This window comes from Pan troglodytes, chromosome 20 (genome assembly GCF_028858775.2).
Source record: "Pan troglodytes isolate AG18354 chromosome 20, NHGRI_mPanTro3-v2.0_pri, whole genome shotgun sequence".
In the NCBI taxonomy this organism is placed as follows: domain Eukaryota; kingdom Metazoa; phylum Chordata; class Mammalia; order Primates; family Hominidae; genus Pan; species Pan troglodytes.
In genome coordinates, this window is record NC_072418.2 from 48184962 (window position 1) to 48212616 (window position 27655).

The following is a 27655-nucleotide window of genomic DNA, read 5'->3' on the forward strand; positions in this document are numbered from 1 at the left end:
CAAGCGATTCTCCTGCCTCAGCCTCCTGAGTAGCTGGGATTACAGGCACCTGCCATCATGCCCAGCTAATTTTTGTATTTTTTTAGAGATGGGGTTTCACCATGTTGACCAGGCTGGTCTTGAACTCCTGACCTGAGATGAACTGCCCGCCTCGGCCTCCCAAAGTGCTGGGATTACAGGTGTGAGCCACCGTGCCCAGCTGACTCCCATCTCTCTTTTTTTTTTTTTTTTTTTTTTTTTGAGACGGAGTCTCGCTCTGACGCCCAGGCTGGAGTGTAGTGGCGCGATCTCAGCTCACTGCAAGCTCCGCCTCCCAGGTTCACGCCATTCTCCTGCCTCAGCCTCCCGAGTAGCTGGGACTACAGGCGCCCGCCACCATGCCCGGCTAATTTTTTTTGTATTTTTTAGTAGAGACGGGGTTTCACCGTGTTAGCCAGGATGGTCTCGATCTCCTGACCTCGTGACCCGCCTGCCTCGGCCTCCCAAAGTGCTGGGATTACAGGCATGAGCCACTGCGCCCAGCCAAAATCTGTCATTCTTAGAGTCTTGAGTCCGGCGTCTAGGTTTCTGTAATTCGAACACTCCAATCTTCGGATGCTCTGTGGTGCTATGGCTGTTTCAAGGACTCCCAGATTTTATGCATCTAAGGTCCCATGCTCAGACTCCCCTGAGTCAGTTCTGCAATCCCCACCCAGGATCCGGGCATCCCAGGTCAGCTTCCACCTTGGATTGGTCCTCCCTCCATCACACCATGGATGCCCTCACCTCAGTGGGGGGCCGCAGTTGACCAGGGCGATGGTCTTGCTGATATAGGTGTCAGGTAGCATCTCCCGGACTGCTGGGTTCTCATGGAATCGCTCCACGCGCTGCTGGAAGCTGGTGGGAGGAAAGGGGACAGATAGGGCGCCACTGGGTCAGGGTCCCTCGTGGGCACCCAGCCTGCCAAAGCCACCATCCCTGCGGTGGCACTCTACCTGTCCTCAGGTGATTTCCTCTCATCTCTCCTCTCTCTATTGGATCCCAGGCCGTGATGCCCAACCCCCAGCAGAGCTAACCTGTGCTCCCAGGTTCCCCTACCTCTGCAGGAACTCTGCCAGCCCGCCTAGGCAGCAGTGGGCCATCCGCTCCCCAAACTCCTGGCTGATGCGGGGTGCTCGCTCTGTGTGCTCTTCCAGCAGCTGCGAGGTCCAGGCGACAAGAAGAGGTGAGGAGGGGCAAGGTCCCACTTTCCATCCAGCCCATCCCCCAGCCTCCCTCCACCTCCTACCTCACACACATCCTGGGCCAGGCTGCTGGACTGGTCCTCCAGGCTCCCCCAGTGCTCTTCGTCCTCCTGCAGCACACGGAGAAGGGCAGCCCGGGTCTGAGCCTACAGTAGGGAGAGGGGAGACAGGCAGGAGTTGGGGGCGGCCTGGAGGTCTTTTTTTAATCTCTTTCTCCCACCACAATCCCCTAGCCCTTAACCCCAAGCAGTTCTGGATTCTACCTATGAGCTTGTCAAGGTGATGCTGGGGAGGGAGGCTGAGCCAGAAAACTTCTGCAGCCCTTCCCACTCCTAACTCTGTGGTTTGGAACTTCATATTAAAAGTCTGTGGTTTGGCCAAGCGCGATGGCTCACGCATGTAATCTCTTTGGGAGGCTGAGGTTGGCGGATCACCTAAGGTCAACAGTTCAAGACCAGCCTGGCCAACATGGAGAAACCCCGTCTCTACTAAAAATACAAAAATTAGCTGGGCGTGGTGGTGCCTGTCTGTAATCCCAGCTACTCAGGAGGCAGAGGCAGGAGAATTGCTTCAACCTGGGAGACAGAGGTTGCAGTGAGTGGAGATCATGCCATTGCACTCCCGCCTGGGCAACAGGGTGAGACTCCAACTCAAAAATAAAAATAAAATAGGCTGGGCGCGGTGGCTCACGCCTGTAATCCCAGCACTTTGGGAGGTCGAGGCGGGTGGATCACGAGGTCAGGAGATGGAGACCATCCTGGCTAACACGGTGAAACCCCGTCTCCACTAAAAATACAAAAAATTAGCCGGGCGTGGTGGTGGGCGCCTGTAGTCCCAGCTACTCAGGAGGCTGAGGCAGGGGAATGGCATGAACCCGGGAGGCGGAGCTTGCAGTGAGCCGAGATCATGCCACTGCACTCCAGCCTGGGCGACAGAGTGAGACTCCATCTCAAAAAAATAAATTAAAAAATAATAAATAAATAGATAAAATAAAATTAGTCCATGGTTTTAAGCTTCCTCCATCTACTAAGCAAGGGCTTAATTGTGTGTGTGTGCACGTATGTGTGTGTATAATTAAATATATACATATATTTATGTATTAAATATATGTTATATATGTAATATATTTATATATTAAATATTAGTATAAGCTATATAATGTATATATTAATAATTCATATGTTATTTATATATTAATAATTAGTATGTATTATATACTATAGTACATGAAATATGTAATCTATGTTAACATATAAATATTAAATAGAAATCAATAATACATATTATAAATAATATATTATAAATAATATAGATACATGTGACCAGGTGCGGTGGCTCATGCCTGTAATCCCAGCACTTTGGGAGGCCAAGATGGGCAGATCACCTGAGGTTGGGAGTTCAAGACCAGCCTGAACAACATGTAGAAACCCCTTTTCTACTAAAAATACAAAATTAGCCGGGCATGGTGGTGCATGCCTGTAATCCCAGCTACTTGGGAGGCTGAGGCAGGACAATCACTTGAACCCGGGAGGAGGAGGTTGCGGTGAGCCGAGTTTGTGCCACTGCACTCCAGCCTAGGCAACAAGAGTGAAACTCCGTCTCAAAATATATATATATATATGTACATTAATGTACACATGTGTACATTATAAATAAAGCTATAATATAATATATTATTGTGTGTTATTTATAATATACACATTTATATGTTAATATGTATACATAAATAATGTATATTTAATATTTATATTAAATATAAATCCTATTATTACATATTATGATATGTATGAAGTATTATTTATATTAAATATTGTTTTTCTTTAGAGGCCGCGTCTTGCCTGTCCCCCAGGCTGGTGTGCAGTGGTGCCATCATGGCTCCCTGCGGCCTCACACTCCTGGACTCAATCCTCCCGCCTCAGATTCTTGAGTAGCTGAGACTACAGGCACGTGCCACCACACCCAGCTAACTTTTAAAATGTTTTACAAAACATTTTTGTTTTGTTTTGTTTTGTTTTGTTTTGTTTTTGAGATGGAGTCTCGCTCTGTCGCCCAGGCTGGAGTGCAGTGGTGCGATCTCGGCTCACTTCAAGCTCCGTCTCCCGGGTTCACGCCATTCTCCTGCCTCAGCCTCCAGAGTAGCTGGGACTATAGGCACCCGCCACCATGCCCGGCTAATTTTTTGTATTTTTAGTAGAGATGGGGTTTCACCGTGTTAGCCAGGATGGTCTCAATCTCCTGACCTCGTGATCCACCCGCCTCGGCCTCCCAAAGTGCTGGGATTACAGGCGTGAGCCACTGTGCCCGGCCACAAAACTTTTAAAACAGAGACAGTCTTGCTATGTTGTCCAGGCTGGTCTTGAACTCCTGGCCTCAAGAAATCCTCCCACCTCAGCCTCCCAAAGTGCTGGGATTACAGGTGTGAGCCACCGCGCCCGGCCAAGGGTCTATGTTTTATTGTCTTTTGGTCCCAAGACTCTGCTCTCAGGTTCTGCCAAACAGTTAGTTTAAGATTCTCAGATTCTGTGTTTCAAGAACTCCAAAGGCTGGGCTGCAAAGGTTCTCACATCTCTGATTCTCTGATCAAATGTGTTGTCTCGGCTGGGGTGACTCATGCTTATACTCCTAGAGCTTTGGAAGGCTGAGGCTGGAGGATCACTTGAGGCCAGGATTTTGAGACTAGCCTGGGCAAAATGGCAAGACCCTGTCTCTGCAAAAATTTTTTTTTTTAATTATCCAGGCATGGTGGTGTGTGCCTGTAATCCCAGCTACTCAGGAGGCTGAGGTGGGAAGATCCCTTGAACCCAGGAGTTCGAGGCTGTAGTGAGCTGTAATCATGCCACTGCACTCCAGCCTGGGCAAAAGAGGGAGACATCTGTAATTAAAAAAATAAAAAAGTATAATCCTCAATTCGATGAGTTTAAGGATCCAGATCTCTTTTCTATGGTTCTAGGCTCTTAAGTAGCATTGACTGATTTCTGTGGCTGGAAGTAAGACTGGAATTGAGACAGCAAACATCACTGTAGCCGGGGAGGGCGTGCATGGCTGGGCCATTCTGCTCAGCGGTGTCTGTGCAGGTTCAGTAATTAACCATGTTTATTACCAGCCCTGCTTATATGTGAAGATCTTTGTCAGCCAGGCCTGATGGCACGTGCCTATGGTCCCAGCTACTGGAGAGGCTGAGGCAGGAGGATCGCTTGAGTCCAGGAGGTCAATGCTCCAGCCTGGCAACAGAGCGAGACCCTGCCTCAAAAAAAAAAAAAAAAATCTTTGATGCTATACTTCTGTGAGTCTTTGGGCCTGTGAGCTGTAGTTCTGTGACTAACTTTCTTGTACTCTAAGGTTTGAAGTGTCCAGATATACTGAACCTTTACCAAGTGTCTCTGTACAGCGGCCTTTGTGTCTATGGCACATGGACAGAACTCAGAAGTTCGTAAAGGGAAAAGGGAGTTGGAAAGAGTGAAAGGTGGAGGGGACAGGCTTCCCAAGCCCACTGTGACCCCCTCCCTCCACAGCACCTCCCGCTTCCAAAATGCAAAGTTCCAGGTACCTTAACATCTGTGACGCATTCATCCTCCAAACCCCGCAGGGTGCCAGGGGAGAGAAGGGGCCCCAGCTCCCCATTCTCCAGGGCGGCCATGTCCACCAGCCCTAGGACCTCTCTGGGGATGGGGGTGAGAGAAAAGGAGGTCTGTGAAAAGTGGGGCTGGGCAGTTGGAACCTTCCCCACACCCTCCTACCCACTGTTTCTGTGACCCTGGGCCACTCCTTTCCTCTCTCTAAGTCGTCTCTGCTCATCCCTCAGAGGAAGTCTTTGGAATTGTTGCTTCCCCGGCTCCAGCTCTCTGAGTCAGCTCCCTGATGGATGGTGTCCCGGCATGATATTTAGGGGTCAAGTCCAGGCTTGAAGATCTGACATGCAAGGCTTCACCCATGATCCATTTCACCAGACAGAAGTTCCCTTTGCACCTATGCTCTGAGGCCCTGCTGCCTTACCTGGCCTTGGAGGCTTCCCCAGTCCAGCCCTCTCTCCCCACCTTCTACGAGCTTACATGCCTGGAGCTATGTGATATCATCAATATCCACCCCCAAACACCCCAGACTTGGGCTCATGGCATCCTTTCAATTATAAACACCATCGCCCTACGAATTGGACCAAACCCAGTTCCCACCACTTTAGGAAGCTTTCCGGACTCCCTATCCTGCCTCCATCCCTTACAGATAACATGAGAGCATTATTGACATACATTCCCAAATGAGATCTATGTGGTCAATGTGGGTATCTGTTGCCTTCCCAGTCTTCCAGTGACAGCATCCTGATTTTGTTGGAAGAACCACCCACCCCCTTCACTGTCCAACGTGTGGCTTGGATGTGGCTAACTCCCTTTTCTCTGGGGTAGACAGGTGACCTGGAGGTGGCTAATCACCATAGTCCATCCCCCGGCCACAAGAATGGGTATGTTTTAGGACACAAAGGCTCAACAGTAATAAGATTCTAGGACTGAGAGGGACCATGGTACTGAGGTTCTGGGCGCTACCCTTATAGAATTCAAGGGGCAAACAGCACTCAAGTCCTAAAACTGGCCTGGGCGTGGTGGCTCACACCTGTAATCGAAGCACTTTGGGAGGCCAAGGTGGGTGGATCACTTGAGGTCAGGAGTTCGACACCAGCCTGGCCAACATGGTAAAACCCCGCCTCTGCTAAAAATACAAAAAAATTAGGCCGGGCACAGTGGCTCATGCGTGTAATCCCAACACTTTGGGAGTTCGAGGCAAGTGGATCACCTGAGGTTAGGAGTTCAAGACCAGCCTGGCCAACATGGTGAAACCCCGTCTCTACTAAAAATACAGAAATTAGGTGTGCATGATGGTGGGCGCCTGTAATCCCAGCTACTCGGGAGGCTGAGGCAGGAGAATCACTTGAACCCGGGAGGCGGAGGTTGCAGTTGGCAGAGATTGCAGCACTGCACTCCAGCTTGGGCGACAGAGCAAGACTCCGTCTCAAAATAAATAAATAAATAAATAAAGTCCTAAAACTAGAAGGATCAACAGTGTTGAGGTTCTAAGACCAAAAGAGGGAATGAGGCTAAGGTTTAGGATTCAAAGCTTCATTGGTACTAAGCTTCTATGGTTGCGCCATACATTCTAAGTTCTAAGATTGGAAACGTCAACAGTACTAATGCCCTAGGCTCTAAAGAGAAAGCAGTGTAGGATTCTAGAATTCTAAGTGTCATTGTATTAAGGTGAAGGGTCAGTGGGGCTATGGTTCTAGGAAGGAATGGTCAACAGTGCTAAAACTCTAAGACTGGAAGGGTGAACAGCTAAGATTCTAGTAGCGTAAGTGTCATGAAGCCCAGGTTCTTGGACTGGTGGGCCCACCGTGCTGAGCTACTAGGATTGAAACTGTCGATAGTGCTAAAATTGTAGAACTGGAAGAGTCAATGGTGCCAATAGGTTCTAGGTCTGAAAGGGTGGGAATGCTAGGATTCTAAGACTGGAAGCATCAGTGTTACTTAGATGCTAGGAGTGTAACTGTCGATGATGCTAAGGTTGTATGTAGGTCTAGAAGAATGAATGGTGTTGAGATTTTAGGAACGGAAAAGTAGCAACGCGAAGGTTCTAGGACTAGAGGAATCAATGGTGCTAAGATTCGGGGACTGGAAGGGTGGACAGCGAGGCGATCTAGAGTGTAAGTGTCGACAGAGCGCTGAGGTTCTTGGACCACAGTGGTGCCGGAGCTCTTCTTCTAGGACTGCAAGCGTCCATGGTACTAAGGTGCTGGAACCGGAAGCCTCGGTAGCAGTGAGAGTCTAGGATTGTAACTGTCAGCGGTGCTGACGACTGGATGGGTTAATGGTGTTAAAGTGCTAGAACTGTAGGGTCAGCTGTCCCAAGGTCCTTAAGGTCTGAAGAAGCCAGTGCTAGGGGGTAGGGCTGAGGGTTTCACGTGACCTTGGGCAACTGAGTCCAGCTCACCTGGGGTAGACCTGATTGTGCCAGTGCAGCAGCGCGTAGCGGTCGGCCAGCGGCAGCCTGCGACGGGCGGAGGCCCCCAGCCACTCGGCCAGGGCCCCGTGGTAGCCGCGCAGGTAGACGCCGAAGGCGCCCAGGCCGGCGGGGTAGGCGGGCGCCAGTCGGCCCCGCACCACGGCCATATCCTCCAGCAGCCGCGCCCGCAGCGCCTCCAGCTGCCCGGCCAGGCCCCCGGGCGCCCCGGGAGCCGCTGCCTCTAGGCGCTCCCGGGCCGCGCGCGCCACGGCTTCGGCCCAGCGTGCGCGCAGTTTGCGGGCCGCCCCGGGCCCCCGACGCCCGTCGGCCGCCTCCTCCTGTACCAGCACCTGGCCCAGCTGCGCCACCGCGCCCGCCCCGGCGCACGCTCCCGGCCCGGGGCCCGCCAGCGTCTCGCGCACCAGCGCCCACAGCTCGCGCTGCAGGGCCTCGTACAGCAGCGCCACGTCCCGCGCCCGGCGGCCCCCGCCAGCGCCCTCGGCCTTGGGAGGCCCAGGCGCGCCGCCCCTCGACGGCGCCAGCTCCTCGGCCTCTAGCTCCAGGATGTGCTCGTCCGCACGCGCTAGTTCGCGCTGCTGGATCAGGCTCAGGATCTCCAGCACTGCGGGAGCAAAGCGGGAGGTCAGCAGTGCGCGGGGGGAGGAGGGCGATGCCGGACGCGGGGTTGGGGGTGCTTAGGAAGGGGAGAGAGATGAGGGGAAAAGGGTTACAGGAGGCCGGAAAGTGTGGGGGCAGAGAAGAGCCCGGAGAAGAGCAAGAAAGAAGGATGTTGAGTGAAGGATGTAGGGGAGGGGTCAGGGTGAGGGGCTCATGCTTGTAATCCTAGCACTTTGGGAGGCCGAGGCCGGCGGATCACTTGAGGTCAGGAGTTCAAGACCAGCCTGGCCAACATGGCAAAACCTCGTCTCTACTAAAAATACAAAAATTAGCCAGGCGTAGTGGCGTACACCTATAATCCCAGCTACTCGAGAGGCAGGAGAATCGCTTGAACCCGGAAGGCAGAGGTTGCAGTGAGCCGAGATCGCGCCACTGCACCCCAGCCTGGGCAACATGTTGAGCGAGACTCTATCTCAAAAATAAATAAATAAAAAATAGAGAGAGGGAAAAGAAAAATGCCTGTGACTGAGGAAGGGATCTGGGGAGGTTGCAGGGCGGAAAAATGGAGGAGGGGTCGGAGGAGGCGAGAGGGTTGAGAGAGGAGCCACGTAAGGGGGAGAGAGATGGAGGCAGCCGGTGGGAGTAGGAGGGGCAGGGTGGTGGCTTGGAGATGGGGAGAGGATATGGGACCACTGATGGGGTCTTTTTGGGGTGGGGATGGCTGTGGGCTGATCTGGCCCTCTGATGAGTTCAGACTGCCTCGAGAAAGGGGAGTCGTGGGGCTGGAAGGCCTCTGAGGCTGAAGGAGGGTCCTGGCAGCCCAGGGTTACCCTCGACACCTCCACCCCCCTCCACTTCCTCCCTGGCAGAGAAACTATTTCCTGGCCAGCGCTATTTCTGCCCATCCGTTTCCAGAAGGCGGGGCTCTAGTCACCCCCTCCTCACCTCCCTCCAGTGCCCTCCCAGTCCCCAGGGAGCTGGGGCTGAAATAGCCTCTGGCCAGAACGTGGAGGGCATCAGAGGACAGAAGAGGCTCTCCTGAGGTCCCCAGCCCTGGAGCAGTTCGGGCCTCGGGGCTAAAAGCAGGGCTCAGGCACGAGAGCAGAGATAAAGGCAGGGTTGGGGGTGGCGGTGAATTAAGATGGGGATTGGGACACGGATGGGGATAGGGCCAGAGGTGAGGATGGGGTGAAGGTGGGGGTTGGGATGAGGGAGTTTAGGGTTAGGATGAGGTCAGGTGGGAGTCTGGACAGAAATGGGAAAGAGGCAAGAATGACATTGGGGTCTGGGTAGGGATGAGGTTGGAGAGGTGGGGGAGGGGAATGTAGGTGAAAGCTGAGGATGGAAAGGACATAAAGATTGATGTGAAGGCCGGGTGCGGTGGCTCACGCCTGTACTCCTAGCACTTTGGAAGGTGGGCGGATCACCTGAGGTCAGGAGTTCAAGACCAGACTGACCAATATGGTGAAACCTGGTCTCTACTAAAAATACAAAAATTAGCCAGGCATGGTGGTGCATTCCTGTAGTCCCAGCTACTCAGGAGGCTGAGACAGGAGAATTGCTTGAACCCAGGCGGCGAAGGCTGCAATGAACTGAGATCTTGCCATTGCACTCCAGCCTGGATGACAGAGCTAGACTCCATCTCAAAAAAAAAAAAAAAAAAAAAAAGATTGATGTGAGTTTGAAGATGAATTGTGGAAGTGAGTTGGGCTTGGGAATAGGAACATGGATGGAACTGAAAATGGAGGTTGGGGATGGGGGTTTAGGACTGGGACTCAGGATAGGGGGTGAAGATAGATTAGGGATGAAGAGGAGGTTGCGTTTGGAGTTGGAATTGAAACTGGGGGCTGAGGAAGAACTAGGAACTCAAATAGGACTGAATAAGGAGGTTGATGGCCAGGTGCGGTGACTCATGCTTGTAATCCCAGCACTTTGGGAGGCTGAGGCGGGTGGATCACCTGAGATCAGGAGTTCGAGACCAGCCTGGCCAACATGGCAAAACCCCATCTCTACGAAAAATACAAAAAAAATTTAGCCAGGCGTAGATGGTGATGCATGCCTGTAATCCCAGCTACTCAGGAGGTTGAGACAGGAGAATCGCTTGAACCCAGGAAGTGGAGGTTGCAGTGAGCTGAGATTGTACCATTGCACTCTAGCCTGGGCAACAGAGTGAGACCCTGTCTCAAAGGAAAAAAAAAAAAAAAGGAGGTCGCCAGAGGGAAATGGGTGGAAGGTGGGTGCTGAGAGGGGCCTGGGGTTGGGGGTTAAGAGTGAGACCAAAAGAGTTTAAAAGGGTGGAAGGTGAACATGGGGAAGAATGGGAGATGAAACGGGGCTGGACCAGTTGGGGGTTGCCATGGTGTTGGACATAGACAATGACATTAAAGATGGCGTTTAGGCCAGGCGCAGTGGCTCATGCCTGTCATTCCAGCACTTTGAGAAGCTGAGGCAGGAGGATCACTTGAAGCCAGGAGTTCAAGACCAACTTGAGCAACATAGCAAGACCCCCATCTCTAGAAAAAATGTGAAAATTAGCCAGGTGTGATCGTGTGTGCCTGTAGTCCCAGCTACTCTGGTGGCTAAGGTGGGAGGATTGCTTGAGCCCAGGAGGTCAGGGCTGCAGAGAGCCATGATTGCACCACTGCACTCTAGCCTCCAGCCTGAGTGATAGAGCGAGACCTTGTCTCCAAAATTAGATGGCATTTGGAGGAAAGGATGAGCTGTACGAGAAGCATACGGATGTGTCTCAGATAGAGACTGATGGTGGGCTTGGAATAAGTGTGGGGTGAGAACAGAAAAGGCACTGAGGAAGACACTGGGGCTTGGAGTAGGAATGGGGACTGAGGATGAAGACAGGGTGGTGTTAGGGATTGAATTACGTCCCCCCAGGGAAAAAAAAAAGATATGTGAAGTCTTCACCCCAGTACATCAGAATGTCACCTGATTTGGAAATAGGGTCTTTACAGAGGCAATCAAATTAAAGTGAGATCACAGGGCAGACCCGAATCCCATGTGAGTGGTGTCCTCATAAAAAGGAGAAATTGGCCACACGCCGTGGCTCAAGCCTGTAATCCCAACATTTTAGGAGGACGAGGCAGGCAGATCACTTGAGGTCAGGAGTTTGAGACCAGCCTGGCCAACATGATGAAACCTTATCTCTACTAAAATACAAAAATTATCCAGGTGGCACATGCCTGTAATATCAGCTACTCGGGAGGCTGAGGCAGGAGAATTGTTTGAACCCCAGAGGCAGAGGTTGCAGTGAGCCAAGATTGCGCCACTGCACTCCAGCCTGGGCGACAGAGGCAAAAAAATAATAATAATAAAATAAATAAAATAAAGAAATTGAAGAAATTGGGGATAGAAAGAGAAGGGGGAGAGATGGGACCAAAATCAGGTATTCCCTTGGCTTTAGACATGGGAGTAGGGCTGAAGACGGCAGGTGGAGGAGGCAAAGATTGAGGGTGGGCATATATTAACAGGTGGCACTGAAGAGAAAGGTTGACGACAGGGATTAGGACTGCAGTGGTAACGGGCTGGAGCTGGCGTGGAGGTGGGAGATGTGAGTTAGACATGTGAATTGCAGGTCGGGGTCACAGGTGGTAGCTGGGATGGGCTTAAGTATGAAGCCTGGGACCACCAGGGCTGGGGATGGACATGGGCACTGGGATTCTCCCAGGACAGGGTCAGGGCTCTGGACTCACCTGACAATGGCTCCTTCATCTTTGGGGGCTCTGGGACCTTGGGTGGGGGCTCTGGAGCTGCCTCGCCTGCAGGCACCACTCTCTCAGCCAGGGACGCACGCTGGGGCTTGGATCCACGCCCCAGTCTCAGGAAGGCCAGTCTCCGGGCAGCCTCCCCCGCTGCCTCCTCGTCGCCGTGGGCTCGGGTCCCATGCAGCCGGGCCAGGAGGCCAAAATCTGCTGAGCTCCTGCGTATCCCTGGTACCAGCACACGGCCCAAGAAAGAGCGGGGCTGCCCATCCCCAGGGCTGCCTGCCCGCCGGCCCGGGGCCCAGCCCAGCCGGAAGGGGGCCAGGCCCGCAAGCTTCTCCAGGGTGGCGCGGCGGCGACAAGATGTTCCATTGGGGAGGGACCCCAGCTCCCCGGCCTCTTCTTCCTCCAGCCCTGAAACTTCTTCAAAGGGGTTCCGAGAGGACCTCAGGGGCAGGGTCCCCGCCCGGGGCACCTTAGGGTCTGACACTCCCAGATTCTTCAGGATAGGCATTTTGACAGGTGGGGACCTGGGGAAAAAAATAATGACCATGGGCGATGGTGATGACAATGGTGGTGTGGATGACGGTGCCTCTGTGTACCGAGCATTTTGGGGTGAGCGTACCAGACACTTGCCTGAGCACTTAATAAGCCCTTGATCTGCACAAGCTTATAAGATGGGGCCTTTTTTTTTTTTTTTTTGGGACAGGGTCTCGCTCTGTCGCCCAGGCTGGAGTGCAGTGGCACGATCTCAGCTCACTGCAAGCTCCGCCTCCCTGGTTCACGCCATTCTCCTGCCTCAGCCTCCTGAGTAGCTGGGACTACAGGCGCCCGCCACCACGCCCGGCTAACTTTTGTATTTTTAGTAGAGACGGGGTTTCACTGTGTGAGCCAAGATGGTCTCGATTGCCTGACTTTGTGATCCACCTGCCTCGGCCTCCCAAAGTGCTGGGATTACAGGCGTGAGCCACTGCGCCTTGCCTCTTTTTTTTTTTTTTTTTTGAGATGGAGTCTCACTCACTCTGTCACCCAGGCTGGAGTGCAGTGGCACAATCTCGGCTCACTGCAACCTCTGCCTCCCAGGTTCAAGCAAGTCTCCTGCCTCAGCCTCCGGAGTAGCTGGGACTACAGGCGCGTGCCACCACACAAGGCTAAGTTTTATATTTTTAGTAGATACGTGGTTTCACCATGTTGGCCAGGCTGGTCTTGAACTCCTGACTCAGGCGATCCACCTACTTCAGCCTCCCAAAGTGCTGGGATTACAAGCGTGAGCCACCTCTGCTGGCCTGGAATATTCTCTATCTTAAGTTGATCCTCCTACTCCGTGGAGAAACAGGCTGAGAGAGGGGAAGGCTCCCTCCCAAGATGACACAGTCAGTCAAGGGCAAAGATGATATGGGGACTCAGGCCCTACCATCCACCCAGACGTCCAGGGCAGACTCCTGAGCACCTGCCTACACCCCCTCATCCCCTTCATTTCTCCCGTTTGATTTGTACCCTTGTCATCTCTCCCTCATTCATCTCTTCAGCAAAAACTTATTGGGAAATGTCTAGAATAGGCAAAGCCTAATTTTTTTTTTTTTTTTTTTTTTTGAGACTGGGACTCACCCTGTCACCCAGGCTGGAGTGCAATGGCCCCATCATAGTTCACTGCAGCCTGAAACTCCTGGGCTCAAATGATCCTCGTACCTCAGCCTCCTCAGCAGCTGGGACTACAGGTGTGCACCACCATGCCCACTTAATTAATTAATTAATTAATTAATTGAGACAGGGTCTTGCTATGTTGCCCAGGCTGGTCTCAAACTCCTGGCCTCAAGGGATCTACCCACTTCTGCCTCCCAAAGTGCTGGGATTACAGGTGCAAATCACCTCGCAGGTCTCTAGGCAAATCCTTAGAGACAGAAAGGAGACTGACAATAGGACTGGAGAGAACGGGGAATGGCGAGTGGCTGCTAATGGATGCAGGGTTTCCTTTTGGGGAAAGGAAGACACTCTGGAACTAGATAAAGGTGATGGTTGTACAACACTGTGAATGCATTAAGTGCCACTTAATTGTATGCTTTTAAAATGGCTTAAGGCCAGGCGTGGTCGCTCATGCCTGTAATCCCAGCACTTTGGGAGGTGGAGGCAGGCAGATCACCTGAGGTCAGGAGTTCGAGACCAGCTTGGCCAACATGGTGAAACCCCATCTCTACTAAAAATAAAAAAATAAAAAAATTAGCTGGGCGTGGTGGCACGCACCTGTAATCCCAGCTACTCGGGAGGCTGAGGCAGGAGAATTGTTTGAACCCAGGAGGCAGAAGTCGCGGTGAGCTGAGATCACACCACCGCATTCTGGCCTGGGCAATAGAGCAAGACTCAGTCTCAAAAAACAAAACAAAACAAAACAAAACAAAACAACTTACTAGGTATTTGCCATGAGCCCAGCCCTGTGCAGGCGTTAGGGACACAGCAGTGGCCAGGGCAGCCCCCATCCCTGCCATTACAGCTTCCTGAGTCCTGCCCATTCCATCTCCTAAGCCTCTCTTCAGTCTGCGCTCCCTCCTTTCACTCCCTTCCCATAGCCCCTACCCCAAGCGGAACCCTTGCCCACTTCCCTGCCCTGGCCTCCTCCCTGGTCCCCAGCCTCTAGTCTTGGCACCTCCAGTCCACCTTTGAGGACCTTGAAAAAGCTCAAACCAGGCCGGGTGCAGTGGCTCACGCCTGTAATCCCAGCACTTTGGGAGGCCGAGGCAGGCGGATCACGAGGTCAGGAAATCGAGATCACGGTGAAACCTCGTCTCTACTAAAAATACAAAAAATTAGCTGGGTGCAGTGGCAGGCGCCTATAGCCCCAGATACTCGGGAGGCTGAGGCAGGAGAATGGCATGAACCCGGAAGGCGGAGATTGCAGTGAGCCGAGATGGCGCCACTGCACTCCAGCCTGGGCGATAGAGCAAGACTCCATCTCAAAAAAAAAGAAGAAAAGAAAAGAAAAGAAAAAGCACAAACCTGCTCTTCTCCATCTCCTAAGCCTTCCATGGCTCCCTAGTATCTTCAGGACAAAGCTGAGGCCTCTCGCCACAGCCTTCATGCTCTGGCAGCTGCACACATCACTAGTGCTGTCCTGTAGCCTCCTCCTTACCCCAGGAACCTCCAGGTTTCAGCATCTGCTGGTGCTTCTACATAGACGCCTGTTCTCCATGCTCCAGTCAGGACTTCAGGACTCACGCTTCAGGACTCAGCCCCATGCCCCCTCCTCCAGGAAGCCCTCTGTGACCCTCAGGCTCCCACAGTCCCTGGGTTCCCACACCTCACCTCTGCCTGCTCTGGGTCATCCCTGTCTGGGGACAGATCTGTGTCCCTTACTGGACTGCAAACCTCAGCAGGACAGGGCTGGGGCTGTCTCAGTCACCACTGTGTACCCAGCTCCCAGCACAGGGCAGACACTCAGGGAATGGGTGCTAAACAGGAAATGAAGGAAGGAAAGTGGCAAGACAGTTCATTCCTTGTGTGGGGAGGAGGAGGGTGAGTTGAGCTGGAAGAGGTTACTAGGGAGCAGGCCACGCAGGGCTTTAAGTTCCTTGATAAGGGACAGGCTTTCTTCCAAGAGCCCTGCAGAGCCACAGATAGGTGCTTTTTAAAACAATGAAATAGTTCAAACATTCGGAAAAGTACACAAGACAAGCTTAATAAACACTTCTGTGCCTACAATCCTAGCCACAGCTCACACAATCATTTGCTCTCTTAGTTCAGGTTTTTGTTGTTGCTTTTGTCTTTAGAGACAGGATCTCACTCTGTTGCCCAGGCTGGAATGCAGAGGCGTGATCATGGCTGGCTGCAGCCTCGAACTCCTGGGCTCAAGCGATCCTCCCACCTCAGCCTCCCAAGCAACGGGGACATCCTGCTAATTTTATTGTTTAATTTTTTGTTATAGATGGGGTCTCGCTATATTGCCCATGCTGGTCTGGAACTCCTGCTCCTGACCTCAAGCAATCCTCCCTCCTCGGCCTCCCAAAGTGCTAGAATTATAGGCGTGAGCCACCGTCCACTGCCCTGATTTTTGTTTTAAAGAACAAGCCAGGCGCAGTGGCTCACGCCTATAATCCCAGCACTTTGGGAGGCCAAGGAGGGAGGATCACCTGAGGTCAGGAGTTCGAGACAAGCCTGGCAAACATGGTGAAACCCTGCCTCTACTAAAAACACAAAAATTAGCTGGGTGTGGTGGCGGGTGCCTGTAGTCCTAGCTACTTGGGAGGTTGAGGCAGGAGAATCACTTGAACCCAGGAGGCGGATGCTGCAGTGAGCCCAGACTGTGCCACTGCACTCCAGCCTAGGCAACAGAGCGAAACTCCATCTCAAAAAAAAAAAAAAAAAAAAAAATGCGTGCAGCCTCCTCCTGCCACCTCTCCTGGTCCCACTCACTCTGGCCTTCTCTTAAGGAATCCAGCATCCAGAGTGAATGTGCTGTTTACCCGTCCAAGTAGATTTTTATCCCATGCTCCATAGACTTGTATCCAGAAATAATATACTGTTCTACATGGTTTCAAACTCTCTATAAATGGTATCATACTATTTGTATCTTGCAACTTGCTTTAAAATTTATTTTTTTGCTCACATTATGAACTTGTGAGAATTTATCCATGTCTAGCCATACAGCTCCAGTTCATTTAAGTGCTTTGTAATATTCCACTGTATGAATTGTGTAAAGGGTCAGATGTTCACTTGTTCTTCTATTGCTGGACCTGTAGCTTGTTTGTCACCACGACAGGGTTCTGAGCAAGTCAGGACAGGGTCAGGATTATGCAGACGTGCGGGGGTGGACAGGAGGCCTGGGAAGAGGGTGGTGTGCAAAAGGCCTGGGTTGCCTAGGCTATGAGTAAGAGCACCCCTTTCCATGATGGGGAGGCCCCTTCTTTCTTTCCCTGTTTCAACCCCTGAGCTGCTGCTTCTCAACCCTCCAGTTCCTAGAAACGCTCTCGGACCTCCTTCCAGTCTCCATGGGCCCCCGCCCCCACAGGAGGCAGTCACCATGACGACCCCTTGCCTGGAGCCCCCATGGCTGTGTGCAATAGATACTCCCCCATGCACACACATTATTTGCGCACTCATTTCTCTTCTATTTTATTTTATTTTTTCAGATGGAGTCTCGCTCTGTCACCCAGGCTGGAGTGCAATAGCGCGATTTCAGCTCACTGCACCTCCACCTCTAGGGTTCAAGCGATTTCTCCTGCCTCAGCCTCCCAAGTAGCTGGGACTACAGGTGCCCACCACCACGCCTGGCTAATTTTTGTATTTTTAGTACAGATGGGGTTTCACCGTATTGGCCAGGCTGGTCTGGAACTCCTGACCTTGTGATCCGCCTGTTTCAGCCTCCCAAAGTGCTGGGATTACAGGTGTGAGCCACCGCACTCTGTCCTTCTCTTTTATTTTTTAGACAGTCTTACTGTGTCACCCAGGTTGGAGTGCAGTGGCATGGTCTCGGCTCACTGCAACCTCTGCTTCCCAGGCTCAAGCAATCCTCCCACCTCAACCTCCCAAGTAGCTGGGAGTACAAGTGCAAGTCACCACACCTGGCTAATTTTTGTATTTTTAGTAGAGATGAGGTTTCGCCCTGTTGCCCAGGCTGGTCAACTCCTGAGTTCAAGCGATCCACCTGCCCCAGCCTCCCAAAGTGCTGGGATTACAGTCATGAGCCACCACACCCAGCCTTGATTTCTCTTTCATCCTCTGAACTGGCATCCACATGCCTCATCCCAAAATGGCTCCATCATCCCCCCTCCACCCCATAACTGTCTCCATCTTCCTCTCAAAATTTCAGGCTCGAATTTCCCTCCAATTGAAGTCAACCTTGCCCAGACTACATCTGACTTTCCCCCACCTGGCTTCAATATCGCCTCCAAACTGGATCCAACATCCCCAAACCTGGCTGCAACATTTTCCCAAAACTGTCTCCGACGTCTTTCCCCTTCCTGGCTCCAACACCCGCCTCTGCAAACTGGTGCTGACATCCTGCCCCCTCCAACCCTCTGTCTGCCTCCCAGTGCCCAGCCCCTGACTCACTTCCGAGGCATCCCTCAAGCCCCCAGCCTCTCAGGCCCGCAGGATGTCTTGGCCACCAGAGCTTCCCTCTTTGAGCCCCTCCTCCTCTTCCTCACTGCCAGCCTTTTCCCTGGAGTCCCTAACCTTCTGCAGCGGCCCTGACCTCGGTTTGCGGAATCCATCACCTCCAACGCTCAGCGTCTGTATTAGAGAACGGTCTTTCTATATGGCATGTCCCCAAGCCCAACCCCAACCAGTGCAACCCCAATCTAGTCCTTGACCCCAAACACAATCCTGTCATCAGCCCAGACCACTGCAAGCTCATCCACATCTCCAATCCCAACCTGATCTCGGTCTCTCCTGCTTGATCTCAATCCCCACCTGGTCCCTGTCTCCCATCTCCGAGACCCCATCTCTTGGGATAGAACAAATACTCAATCCTTCCTGGCCTCAGTCTTCCCACCCAGACTCGCAGGACATTCAACCCAATGTCATCTCATCTCTCTTCTCCTTTGGTGGCACCAAGGTTTCCAATGCTCCCTTGCACCCTTTCTGGACCCCGCCAGTCCTCAAATTCTCCCCTGCACCCTCCTCTCATTTTCATCTCCTTTCTGCCTTCTCGCCAGCACCCCCCTGGAGTCAGGCCCCAGATTCTCTCTTTGCCCCCAGCCTCTGCTGGGTTCAAGGTACAGGTTCTCATCAGCTCTGGTCCAGTGCAACTAAGGGCAACTGTTTTCCCAGTTGCCCTGGGGAAGGGGGACCCCTTCCCCCTGTCCCCAGCACACTCACCTCTGTCCTCCTGCCCGTCCTTCTGTTCCCGCTGCTGTCCTGTCCCCAGGCTACTTCAGCCAGGACTGCTGAGAGCTTGGATCTGAGTTGGGGGGGTGCTCGGAGGAGGACAATTTCCTGTCAGGAAACCCCTCCCTCTCTGGGGCCAGGGGCGGGAAGGACTCATTATCTGTCTGCCCTTTTAGGCCAGGCTGCGGTTGGGCTGGGAAGGCCGAGGCCCACAGCCGGGCCCCCACCCTCACCCCCGCTCCAGGCCGGAATCCGCCCACGCCTGCATGCTCTTCACGCCTCCCAAGGTGACAACACCATCCTGGGCGCCCCGGGGAGACACCCCAAGCTGGCCGCCAGCCCAGAGCTGCTCTCCAGCATGGGCAAGCCCCGAGGCCTTAGAGTGAGAACCGGGGGGCAGGCACGCATCTCTCTAGAGTTCCCTGCCACGGGATGAAGACCAGGAGGGAAGTTTTGCTGGGCCCAGGGGCTGGGGAGGGGGACCTACGGAGGAGGGCACTGGAAGTGGCTTTGGAATTGTGGTTCTCTTTGTCTAGAAGCCCCTGTACCCAGGTCTCTGCATGAGGCCCTCCTTTTCATCATCCCAGTTCCAGCCCCACGTCTCTTCCTCTGTTCTCCACTGTCCCGTCTCACAGAGTCGTCACTCTGCTTTGTCAATTTATTTTTCTTTTTTTTTTTTTCCTGAGACAGAGTCTCGTTCTGTTGCCCAGGCTGGAGTGCAGTGGCGTAACAATAGCTTACTGCAGCCTGGATCTTCCAGACTCAAGAGATCCTCCCACCTCAGCCTCCTGAGTAGCTGGGACTACAGGCATGCGCCACCATGCCCAGCTAATTTTTGTATTTTTTGTAGAGACACGGGTATCATTAGGTTCTCCAGGCTGGTCTCAAACTCCTGGCCTCAAGCCATCCTCCTGCCTCGGCTTCCCAAAGTGCTGGGATTACAGGCGTGAGCCACCGTGCCCAGACTGTCAGTTTCTTTATTGCACCTTCTACAATCTGAAATTATCAGATGCAACTGGATTCCTTGCAGATAAACTCAGCAAAGCTCACTTTGTTGATCCTGTTCATCTTTATAAGCCTAGCTGCGTGCCTGGCCCTCAGTAGTCAAGATTTAAATGAATTTAAATGAAGCTGAGGGTTGGAAGTGGGTTTGGAGATGGACTTCCTGCTAGAGTTGGGATGCCAAGTGAAGTGACGGCTGGGGCTGGAGCTGGTGCTGGGTGGGGTTGGGTATGAGAGTCAGGGTTACTTTAAAAGGCTAGGGCCATGAGTGGTGGCTCATGCCTGTAATTCCAGCACTTTGGGAGCCAAGGCAGGGGGATTGCTTGAGCCCAGGAGATCAAGACCAGCCTGATAATATAGCAAGACCCCGTCTCTACAAAAAAAAATTTTTTTTAATTAGCCAAGTGTGGTGGCACACTGTAGTCCTAGCTACTAAGGGAGCTGAAGTGGGAGGATCACTTGATCCTGGGAGGTGGAGGCTGCAGTGAGCCATGATCTCGCCACTGCGCTCCAGCCTGGGTGACAGAGAGAGACCCTGTCTCAAAAATTAAGGAAAAAAAAATTTTTTTTAAATAAATAAAACTGGGCTGCTTGCCGTGGCTTATGCCTATAATCCCAGCACTTTGGGAGGCCAAGGTGGGTGGATCGCTTGAGGTCAGAAGTTTGAGACCAGCCTGGCCAAGCTGATGAAACCCTGCCTCTACTAAAAACACAAAAATTAGCCAGGTGTGGTGGTGCATACCTGTAATCCCAGCTACTCGGGAGGCTGAGAGGGAAGAAATCGATTGAACCCAGGAGGCAGAGGTTGCAGTGAGCCGAGATTGTGCCACTGCACTCCGGCCTGTGAGACAGAGTGAGACTCCATCTCAAACAAACAAACAAATAAATAAATAAATAAATAAGATAAACTGTGTTCAAGTGCTCAGGCACAGCCTGAGGGGGATGCGTGATCACTGGCCTAGGCAAAGTCCAGGCGGGGATCAGGGTTGGGGTCAACATTAGGATCGGGGGCTGGGCTTAGGGATCACAGCTCCCTCCTGGATCCAAGGGTTAAGATTCAAAGGTCTGAATGCCCCAGCTGAAGGAATGAATTCACCAGACATAGGTTGTGGAGGAAGGGCTAGCTGGATGACCAGGTCGGGAGGCGGAGGAACAGGCCTTGCCCCCCAGCTCGGCCTCTGCACCGTGGACCCATGGTCAGCAGTGGCCCATCATGTGCTGGGATCGTGCAGGATTTCCACCCCGCCTTATTTATTTATTTATTTAGAGACGGAGTCTTGCTCTGTCGCCAGGCTGGAGTGCAGTGGCGTGATCTCTGCTCACTGCAACCTCCGCCTCCTGGGTTCAAGCAATTCTTCTGCCTCAGCCTCCCGAGTAGCTGGGACTGCAGGCGCTTGCCACCTGCAAGCGCCCGGCTAATTTTTTGTATTTTTTTTAGTAGTGACAGAGTTTCACTGTGTTAGCCAGGATGATCTCGATCTCTTGACCTCGTGATCTGCCCGCCTCAGCCTCCCAAAGGGCTGGGATTACAGGCGTGAGCCACCGTGCCCGTCCCCCTCCTTTTTAAAAATTATTTTTTTAATTTTAATTTAGAGACAGGGTCTCACTATGTTGCCCAGGCTGGTCTCGAACTCCTGGCTCAAGTGATCCTCCCGTTCTGGCCTCCCAAAGTACTGGGATTACAGGTGTGAGTCACCGCGTCCAGCCCCCTTTTTAAAATTTATTATTATTTTTTATGGAAATACAATTCACATACGTAAGATTCACCCTTTTCAAACAGAGTCCGGTAGGTTTTAGTATATTCACAAGGTTGCAGCAAGCGTCACCACTATTTAATTCCAGAACATTCTCATCACCCCAAAAAGAAACCTGGTACCCATCAGCAGTCATTTCTCATTCCCCAGCCTCCAACCCCTGGCAACCATTAATCTACTTTCTGTCTATGGATTTGCCAACTCTGAATATTTCATATGAATGGAAGCATACAGTAAGTGGTCTTTTGCGTCTGACTTCTTTCGCTAAACATGCTGTTTTCTTTTTTCTTTTTTGAGACGGATTCTCACTCTGCCGCCCAGGCTGGAGTGCAGTGGCGTGATCTCAGCTCACTGCCAGCTCCGCTTCCCGGGTTCACGCCATTCTCCTGCCTCAGCCTCCTGAGTAGCTGGGACTACAGGCGCCCGCCACCGCGCCCGGCTAATTTTTTGTATTTTTAGTAGAGACGGGGTTTCACCGTGGTCTCGATCTCCTGACCTCGTGATCCGCCCGCCTCGGCCTCCCAAAGTGCTGGGATTACAGGCGTGAGCCACCGCGCCTGGCCACATGCTGTTTTCAAGGTTCATCCACTTTGCAGCCTCCCTCTCTGTAAGCCTCAGTCCCCCCACATCTGGGAAATGGGGTGGGGACGCTGTTGGGGAAGGGAGGGCAGGGGTGGACCCTGGAGTGTGTGGGGCGCGTGTAGGGAGGTGATCGGCTGCCCCCGTGTGGTGCACGGTAGAACTGCAGCTCTCAGCGCCAATGCAGGGAACGGGTTGGGGGCGCTCAGCCCCTCTAGCCTACCCCCAAGACCCCCACTTTCACCCTGCGGCGTCCTTGGGATCACAGTACGTCTAGAACACTACCCCGGAACTCCACCCTCTCTGCCACTGTCCCTGAGGCTCCTCGGGCCATATTTGCCAAATAGTAATAATAATGTCCCCACATATGAATTTTGAATCTGGTCCCCTGTGAAGCACTTTACTCAAAGATTCTCATTTATTTGTTAGCAGTAACAAATTAAAATAACAAATAAATATAAACAAATTGACAAATAAAAATAGTAGCAGCCTGAGGTTGCTGCTATTATTTTTCGGCGACAGGAAACCACAGTGGTTGAGAGAGGGTCCAAGTTCTGGAACTTGGGAGCACTTGGATTCAAATTGTAGCCCTGCCACTAATTTGCCGTGTGACCTTCAGCGTGTGACGTTTCTCCCTTCCTTGGGCCTCTGTTTCCTCATCTGTAAATGGGATTGATAAAGATGCTCCCTACCTCCTGGGGTGGCAGAAAGGAGAAACTGCTCAGAGCCTGGCACAAGGGCAACTGCCATGAGTCTGTGTTGCTCATAGTATCAAGCAGTGCTGTGCTTTCACAACCAGCTTTTGGCTGAGTGCAGGGTAGTCCCAGCACTTTAGGAGGCCGAAGTGGGAGGATTGCCTGAGCCTGAGAGTTGGAGATCAGCCTGGGCAATATGGCTACAAAAAATTAGCTGGGCGTGGTGGTGCACACCTGTAGTCCCAGTGACTTGGTGGGGCTGAGCTGGGAGGATTGCTTGAGCCGGGGATGTCCAGGCTGCGGTGAGCCATAATCGTGCCACTGCACTCTAGCCTGGGTAATGCAGTGAGACCCTGTCTCAAAAACAAAACAAAGCAAAGCAAAACAAAACACCCCCAGCTCTCTGCAGGTGGGGGTGTGGAGCCTTAATTTGTAGCATTTGCCAATTTCCATGGTGTAAATATTCCCACTGTGGCTAATTTCAAGCTACCAAGGTGATATCACATGGCATTTTTGCCCCCCATTATATAGTAATTTTACTGTGCAGCTACAATAGACGTAAGTAACCTCAAGATCACAGATAATGGCAAATGTAGTAAGATAATTAGGACGTGATGAGTATGTATTACTTGTACCTTTAATGTAATTTAATTGTATGTTTGCATAATTTAATTTTTAATAATGGCTGTGTTTAACAACCAGTTCCAAAATTCCTGAGACATAACAATCAGCTCGCTCCAGCCAGATCCAGCACACTGCTGTTTTAGAAGGGGAAACTGAGGCTCAGGAAAATAAGCCTCAGATAGAAGAAGGCAGGGCACAGACCCCTTCCCAAAACCATGTGACTCCCAGGCCAAGACTATGTAATGCCTGTCTTTCTTTCATCCCACCCTGGTCCACAGAGCATGGATGGTCCCCACAGCGCTGTGTGGCCTCCGAGAGGCTCTTGTCCTCTCTGGTCTCAGCCTGCCCGCATGGGGAGTGGCTGTGCCCTGCAGGCGAATACCTGCACAGGGTTCCTTCGCACCTGCCAGTGAGCAACACACGGATTCTTCCTCTCACTTTACAAACTGGGAAAGTGAAGCCCAGAAAGGGCAAGTGCTTGCCCCGGGTCATACAGGTGGACAGAGAGGGTCCCCACACCCCAGCTGGGGTGCAAAGGAGTGGATGCTGCAGCCCCAACCTGGGGGTCTGGAGCTATGTGGGTGAGTGGAGGCAGCCTGACTAGGGAGGTCACTGAGCCCTCAGCAGTGGCCAAGCCCCGCACACCATCCCCTTCACCCACCCCACCCTTAGGCCTCCGAGGGGAGAGCTTCCCCCGCTCCCCACCCCCGCCAACTGGGGAGAGAATGGGCCAGGGGGAGGGACAATGTGGGCAGCGCTTCTGGGGTCTTCTCTGGCTCAGTCCCTTTATCTCCATCTCTTCACAGATCTCTGCGTCTCTGTACCTCTTTGTCTCTCCCTGTGTGTGTGTGTGGGGGGTCTCTCTCAGTCTTTGTCCCTCTGCGTCTCTGGGTCTCTCTGTCTCTGTCTCCCTGCGTCTCTCTCTCTGTCATCTGGCTCTTCCTTCATCTCCTTGCGCCTCTCTCTCCACCCTTTTGTAACTCGTCTCTCTCTCTTTGTGTCTCTCTATCTCTACGTCTCTCGATCTCTCTCTCTGCGTCTCTGGCGCTCTGCCCCGGCCTCTCTCTCCCCTTCTCTCCTCTCCAGTCCGCCTCTCGTCTCGGGCGAGAACACGCTCCCCGCCGGCGCGCCCAGACCCGCCTCCGCCCCCGGAGCCCCCGGCGCCCCGGACCAGCCCGGGCCTGCGCCTTTAAGGGCCGGCGGCGGGGGGCGGGGTCCCGGCGCCCCGCCCTGCCCGCCCCTCCCCCTGACGTCCCTTCCTCCCTCCCCAGCCCCTCCACCGCCTCCCTCCGCCGCCGCCTGGGCCGGCTCCGCGCCCCCTCCGCGGCCCCCGCCCGCCCGCCTGCCCGCCGCCCCCATGGCGCCCGGGGTCCCCGCTGCACGGGGCCACTAGGACCCTCGGCGTCCCTTCCCCTCCCCCGCCCTGCTCCCTCTCCCGCCGCGCGGACCCGGGCGTTCTCGGCGTCCAGCTTTTGAGCTCGCGTCCCCAGGCCGGCGGGGGGGGAGGGGAAGAGAGGGGACCCTGGGACCCCCGCCCCCCCCACCCGGCCGCCCCTGCCCCCCGGGACCCGGAGAAGATGTCTTCGCGGACGGTGCTGGCCCCGGGCAACGATCGGAACTCGGACACGGTGAGTGGGGCCCGGCCCCTTGGGGAGCCCTGGCTGGGTCCAGCCGCCAAACCCTTCTCCCCGTTGTACCCCTCGCCCCGCGGGCCCCTACCCTCGTTTCCTGGGCCCGACCCGGCTCGTCACCTCTCGACCCCTCCCGGACTTCCAGGCCTCTCCACCCTCCCCACCTTTTCCAGCCCAGCCCGACCCCTGGGGGCGCCCCTCTCTCGGGACCCCTCTCTTGTCCCCGTGCAGACCGCTTCCGCTCGGGTCTGTTCCCTCCAGGAAGCCCCCTCCCCTGCTTCCAGGAGCCCCTCCCTTCTCTTGCCTGTGCTAAGCCCTTTCCCCTCCAGGCCGTCCGCGTCCGACACCTCGCCCCCTCCCGGATTTGCAGGGCCCCTGACCCCCCAAGGCCCGGCCCTGGCACTCTCAGCAGGGCCTGGCCCAGTCCTGCCTCTGGCTCCGGCCTTCCCTGTCTGGAGCTGGGTGCCGGCTCCCCAGGAGCCCCCCTCCTCTTATTCCCAGCCCTCTGCCCCTCCAGGACGCACCCAGGGCGCCTGTGGGCAGCCCCTGGCAGGAAGCTGGTTTCCACCTCTCCTGGGCCCCGGCCCTTTTCTGGCTTCTTCAAGGTCTCTCCCGTCCCAGGCCTGGTCCCCATCTTCCAAGCAGCCCTGTCCCTAGATCCCAGCACCCCGGGGCCCCCAGATGCCACCTGGACCCTTTCTGGTCTCTTCCTCTCCCAGGAAGCCTTGGCCTCCAACTTCCAGGCCCTCACCTCACCCAGGCTGGTATTTCTAGGCCCTGGACCAGTCTGACTCCAGGCCTCATCCGCCCTCTATCAACTTCTCAGCTTCAGGCAGCCCCTTCCCCAACCCCCAACCTCTGGACCCCCTACTAGGCCAAACTCAGACCCCTTCCCCACAAACCACCGTCCTTTCTCCTGCCCCAGGGCCTCCCCCTTCCTTGCTGGGAGTCTGGCCTTCCAAGGAAGCCCCCTCCTCAGCTTCAGAGGCCTTCCTCAGCTACAGGGCCTGGCCCCAGATCCTTCTTCCAGAAAACTGGACCTGAAGCCTCTCATCTTGCCCTGGCTTCAAGCCCTTTTCCCTTGGGTCAATCTGCTGGAAGCTTTCTCCCCAAATTTCTAGACCCCTTGACCTTCCCCAGGGCTCAGCCTTTATTCATCTGGGCTGCTCCTTGCCCAAGAAGTTCCTACCCCATACTTCCAGGCCCCTCAGACCCTTCTCTGGTTTCAAGGACTTCTCCTAGAAACCCCCTTCTCTGATTCCTAGGAGCTTCCCCAAGACCCAGGGATTCCTGGCCTCTGACTTCCACTGCCCCCATGGCTTTGTCACTTTCCACCATTCCCAGGTGCCCCCGCCCCTACACTGCTTCCCAGAGAGGCCCCTCCCCATCTCCTGTGTCTCTGATCACTGATCACTTCCAAAGACCTGCCCACCACCCAATCCTAGACTTCTCCCCACCTGGGATCTTTGTGCCTTTCTCCAAATCCTTCTGCCAGGTCCCTGTTCCCCTTCCCCCTGTTTCCCTCACCTCCGACAGACCCCCCCCCACCCCACACACACACCATCAGAGAGATTTATATCTGTCCCTTCCTCATCTTGCAGATCCCTCCCTCACAGAGACCACCCCGCATCATCACTATGGGCCAGAACTCCAATTTGGAGTCTAATGAAATGCCTACCACCTCTGTTCGTTGGTCACTACAATCTACAGTGAGGTGCCAGGGGCTCCACAGTCCTGGGTTCCAATGCTGACATGGCCAGCTGGTTTGCCTTGTGTCCTCAGACAACCAGTTCTCCCTTTCTGAGCCTCAGTTTCCTGCCCTGGAAAATAGGGGTGACCGCTTGAGTGCCTCCAAGGCTTACTCGATTCAGGCGAAGGCTGGCACCTAGGAAGCACTCCACAAATGCCAGCTGCTATTGTGGCTGTGGGTATGAGTCAGACAGCCCGTGGATTCTCAGCTCAGGGCTGTTATTAGTTGTTGAGTGAGCCTGCAGATTCACTCCCAGCTTGCAGCCTCAGTTTCCTTATCTCTAAATCGGGTTGATGATGGCCCCCCACTGTTAGGGATGTTTGCAGGAGCCAGCGATGTGATGTGACTAAGGTGCACAGGGCCTGGCATGTGTCGTGGCTGTTGTGGTTATTAGTGCTACTTTAATTGTTCAGATAAACTTGGGTTCACATCCTGTTTCTGTCCCTCCCTAGCTGTGTGACCTCGGGCAAGTAACCTTACCTCTCTGAGCCTTGGTTTCCTTGTCTGTTAAGTGGAACGCCTAATGACGACTTGCTGTTCCCTGGGTTGTTAAGATGCGTGCATGGTGCGGATTTGAGGATGGCTAATCCCCTTTTCTCTCCTCCAACTCTTGTCACTAAGACCTGCCTGTCAGTCCTGGTGGGGAGTCACTTGCCTGCCTCTGGAATGGGAGGTTGCAGCCCCCTCTCCTGTTACCTGGTTACCATGGCTACAGCCACGTGGGGTCATGCTCCCCCACCCCAAGTTCCAGGGCCCCCCACCAGGGGGCCAGCCTCCCCAGGTTCCCTAGCAACAGGCCCGGGTGTTGGGGCGCCAGCCGGGCGGGAGGGAGCCAGGCCAGCTGGTGGTGCAGGCCAATTTTAGCTCCCACCCCCGGCCCCCAGGGGCTTTGTCACCCACTGCCCCAGCTGCCCCTCGCAGGGGTCCCTCAGCCATGCTGCCTTCAGCGTGGTGCCATCCCACCTCCAGCTGGCTGCCCTGGCGCCACCTGACAGGGGTTCTTCTCCAGGTCCTTATCTCGGTGGGGATCGGAGGCCTTATCTCCAGGATCTCCACCTGCCTTCCTGGTCTCTCCTGGGAAGAAGCCTGGGCCTGTGGGGAAGCCTGGCTCAGCACTCAGGAGGAATCAGCAGGCCAGGGTTCGCATCCCAGCACTCTGCTCCATCTGCCCTGTGACCTTGGGGGAGGGACTCCCCCTGCCTGAGCCTGGGTGTCCCCGTCTGAAGACTGCAGATCATAATTGGACCCACATTGGAGGCCAG

The 27655-nt window shown here is 53.9% G+C and overlaps 2 protein-coding genes across 5 annotated transcripts in view; one reads left to right on the forward strand and one right to left on the reverse strand.

Moving 5' to 3' along the window:
• The window catches only part of EXOC3L2 (exocyst complex component 3 like 2), a 32636-nt gene extending 14200 nt beyond the window's left edge, over positions 1-18436 (reverse strand). For both annotated transcript variants that reach the window (XM_512744.9, XM_063800776.1), the window contains exons 1-7: positions 18350-18436; positions 11531-12069; positions 7197-7830; positions 4771-4882; positions 1268-1369; positions 1078-1178; positions 766-876 (exon numbers count right to left, since the gene is read on the reverse strand). In XM_512744.9, coding sequence (XP_512744.6) covers positions 766-876; positions 1078-1178; positions 1268-1369; positions 4771-4882; positions 7197-7830; positions 11531-12053 — 1583 coding nt within the window. In that variant the 5' untranslated portion in view covers positions 12054-12069; positions 18350-18436. The remainder of the gene's footprint in view (positions 1-765; positions 877-1077; positions 1179-1267; positions 1370-4770; positions 4883-7196; positions 7831-11530; positions 12070-18349) is intronic.
• Positions 18437-24271: 5835 nt separating this feature from the next.
• MARK4 (microtubule affinity regulating kinase 4) overlaps positions 24272-27655 on the forward strand; it is a 52328-nt gene continuing 48944 nt past the window's right edge. For 2 of the 3 annotated variants that reach the window (XM_003316450.5, XM_512745.7), the window contains exon 1: positions 24272-24640. In XM_003316450.5, coding sequence (XP_003316498.1) covers positions 24590-24640 — 51 coding nt within the window. In that variant the 5' untranslated portion in view covers positions 24272-24589. The remainder of the gene's footprint in view (positions 24641-27655) is intronic. The other variant, XM_016936207.4, reaches the window with a different exon arrangement.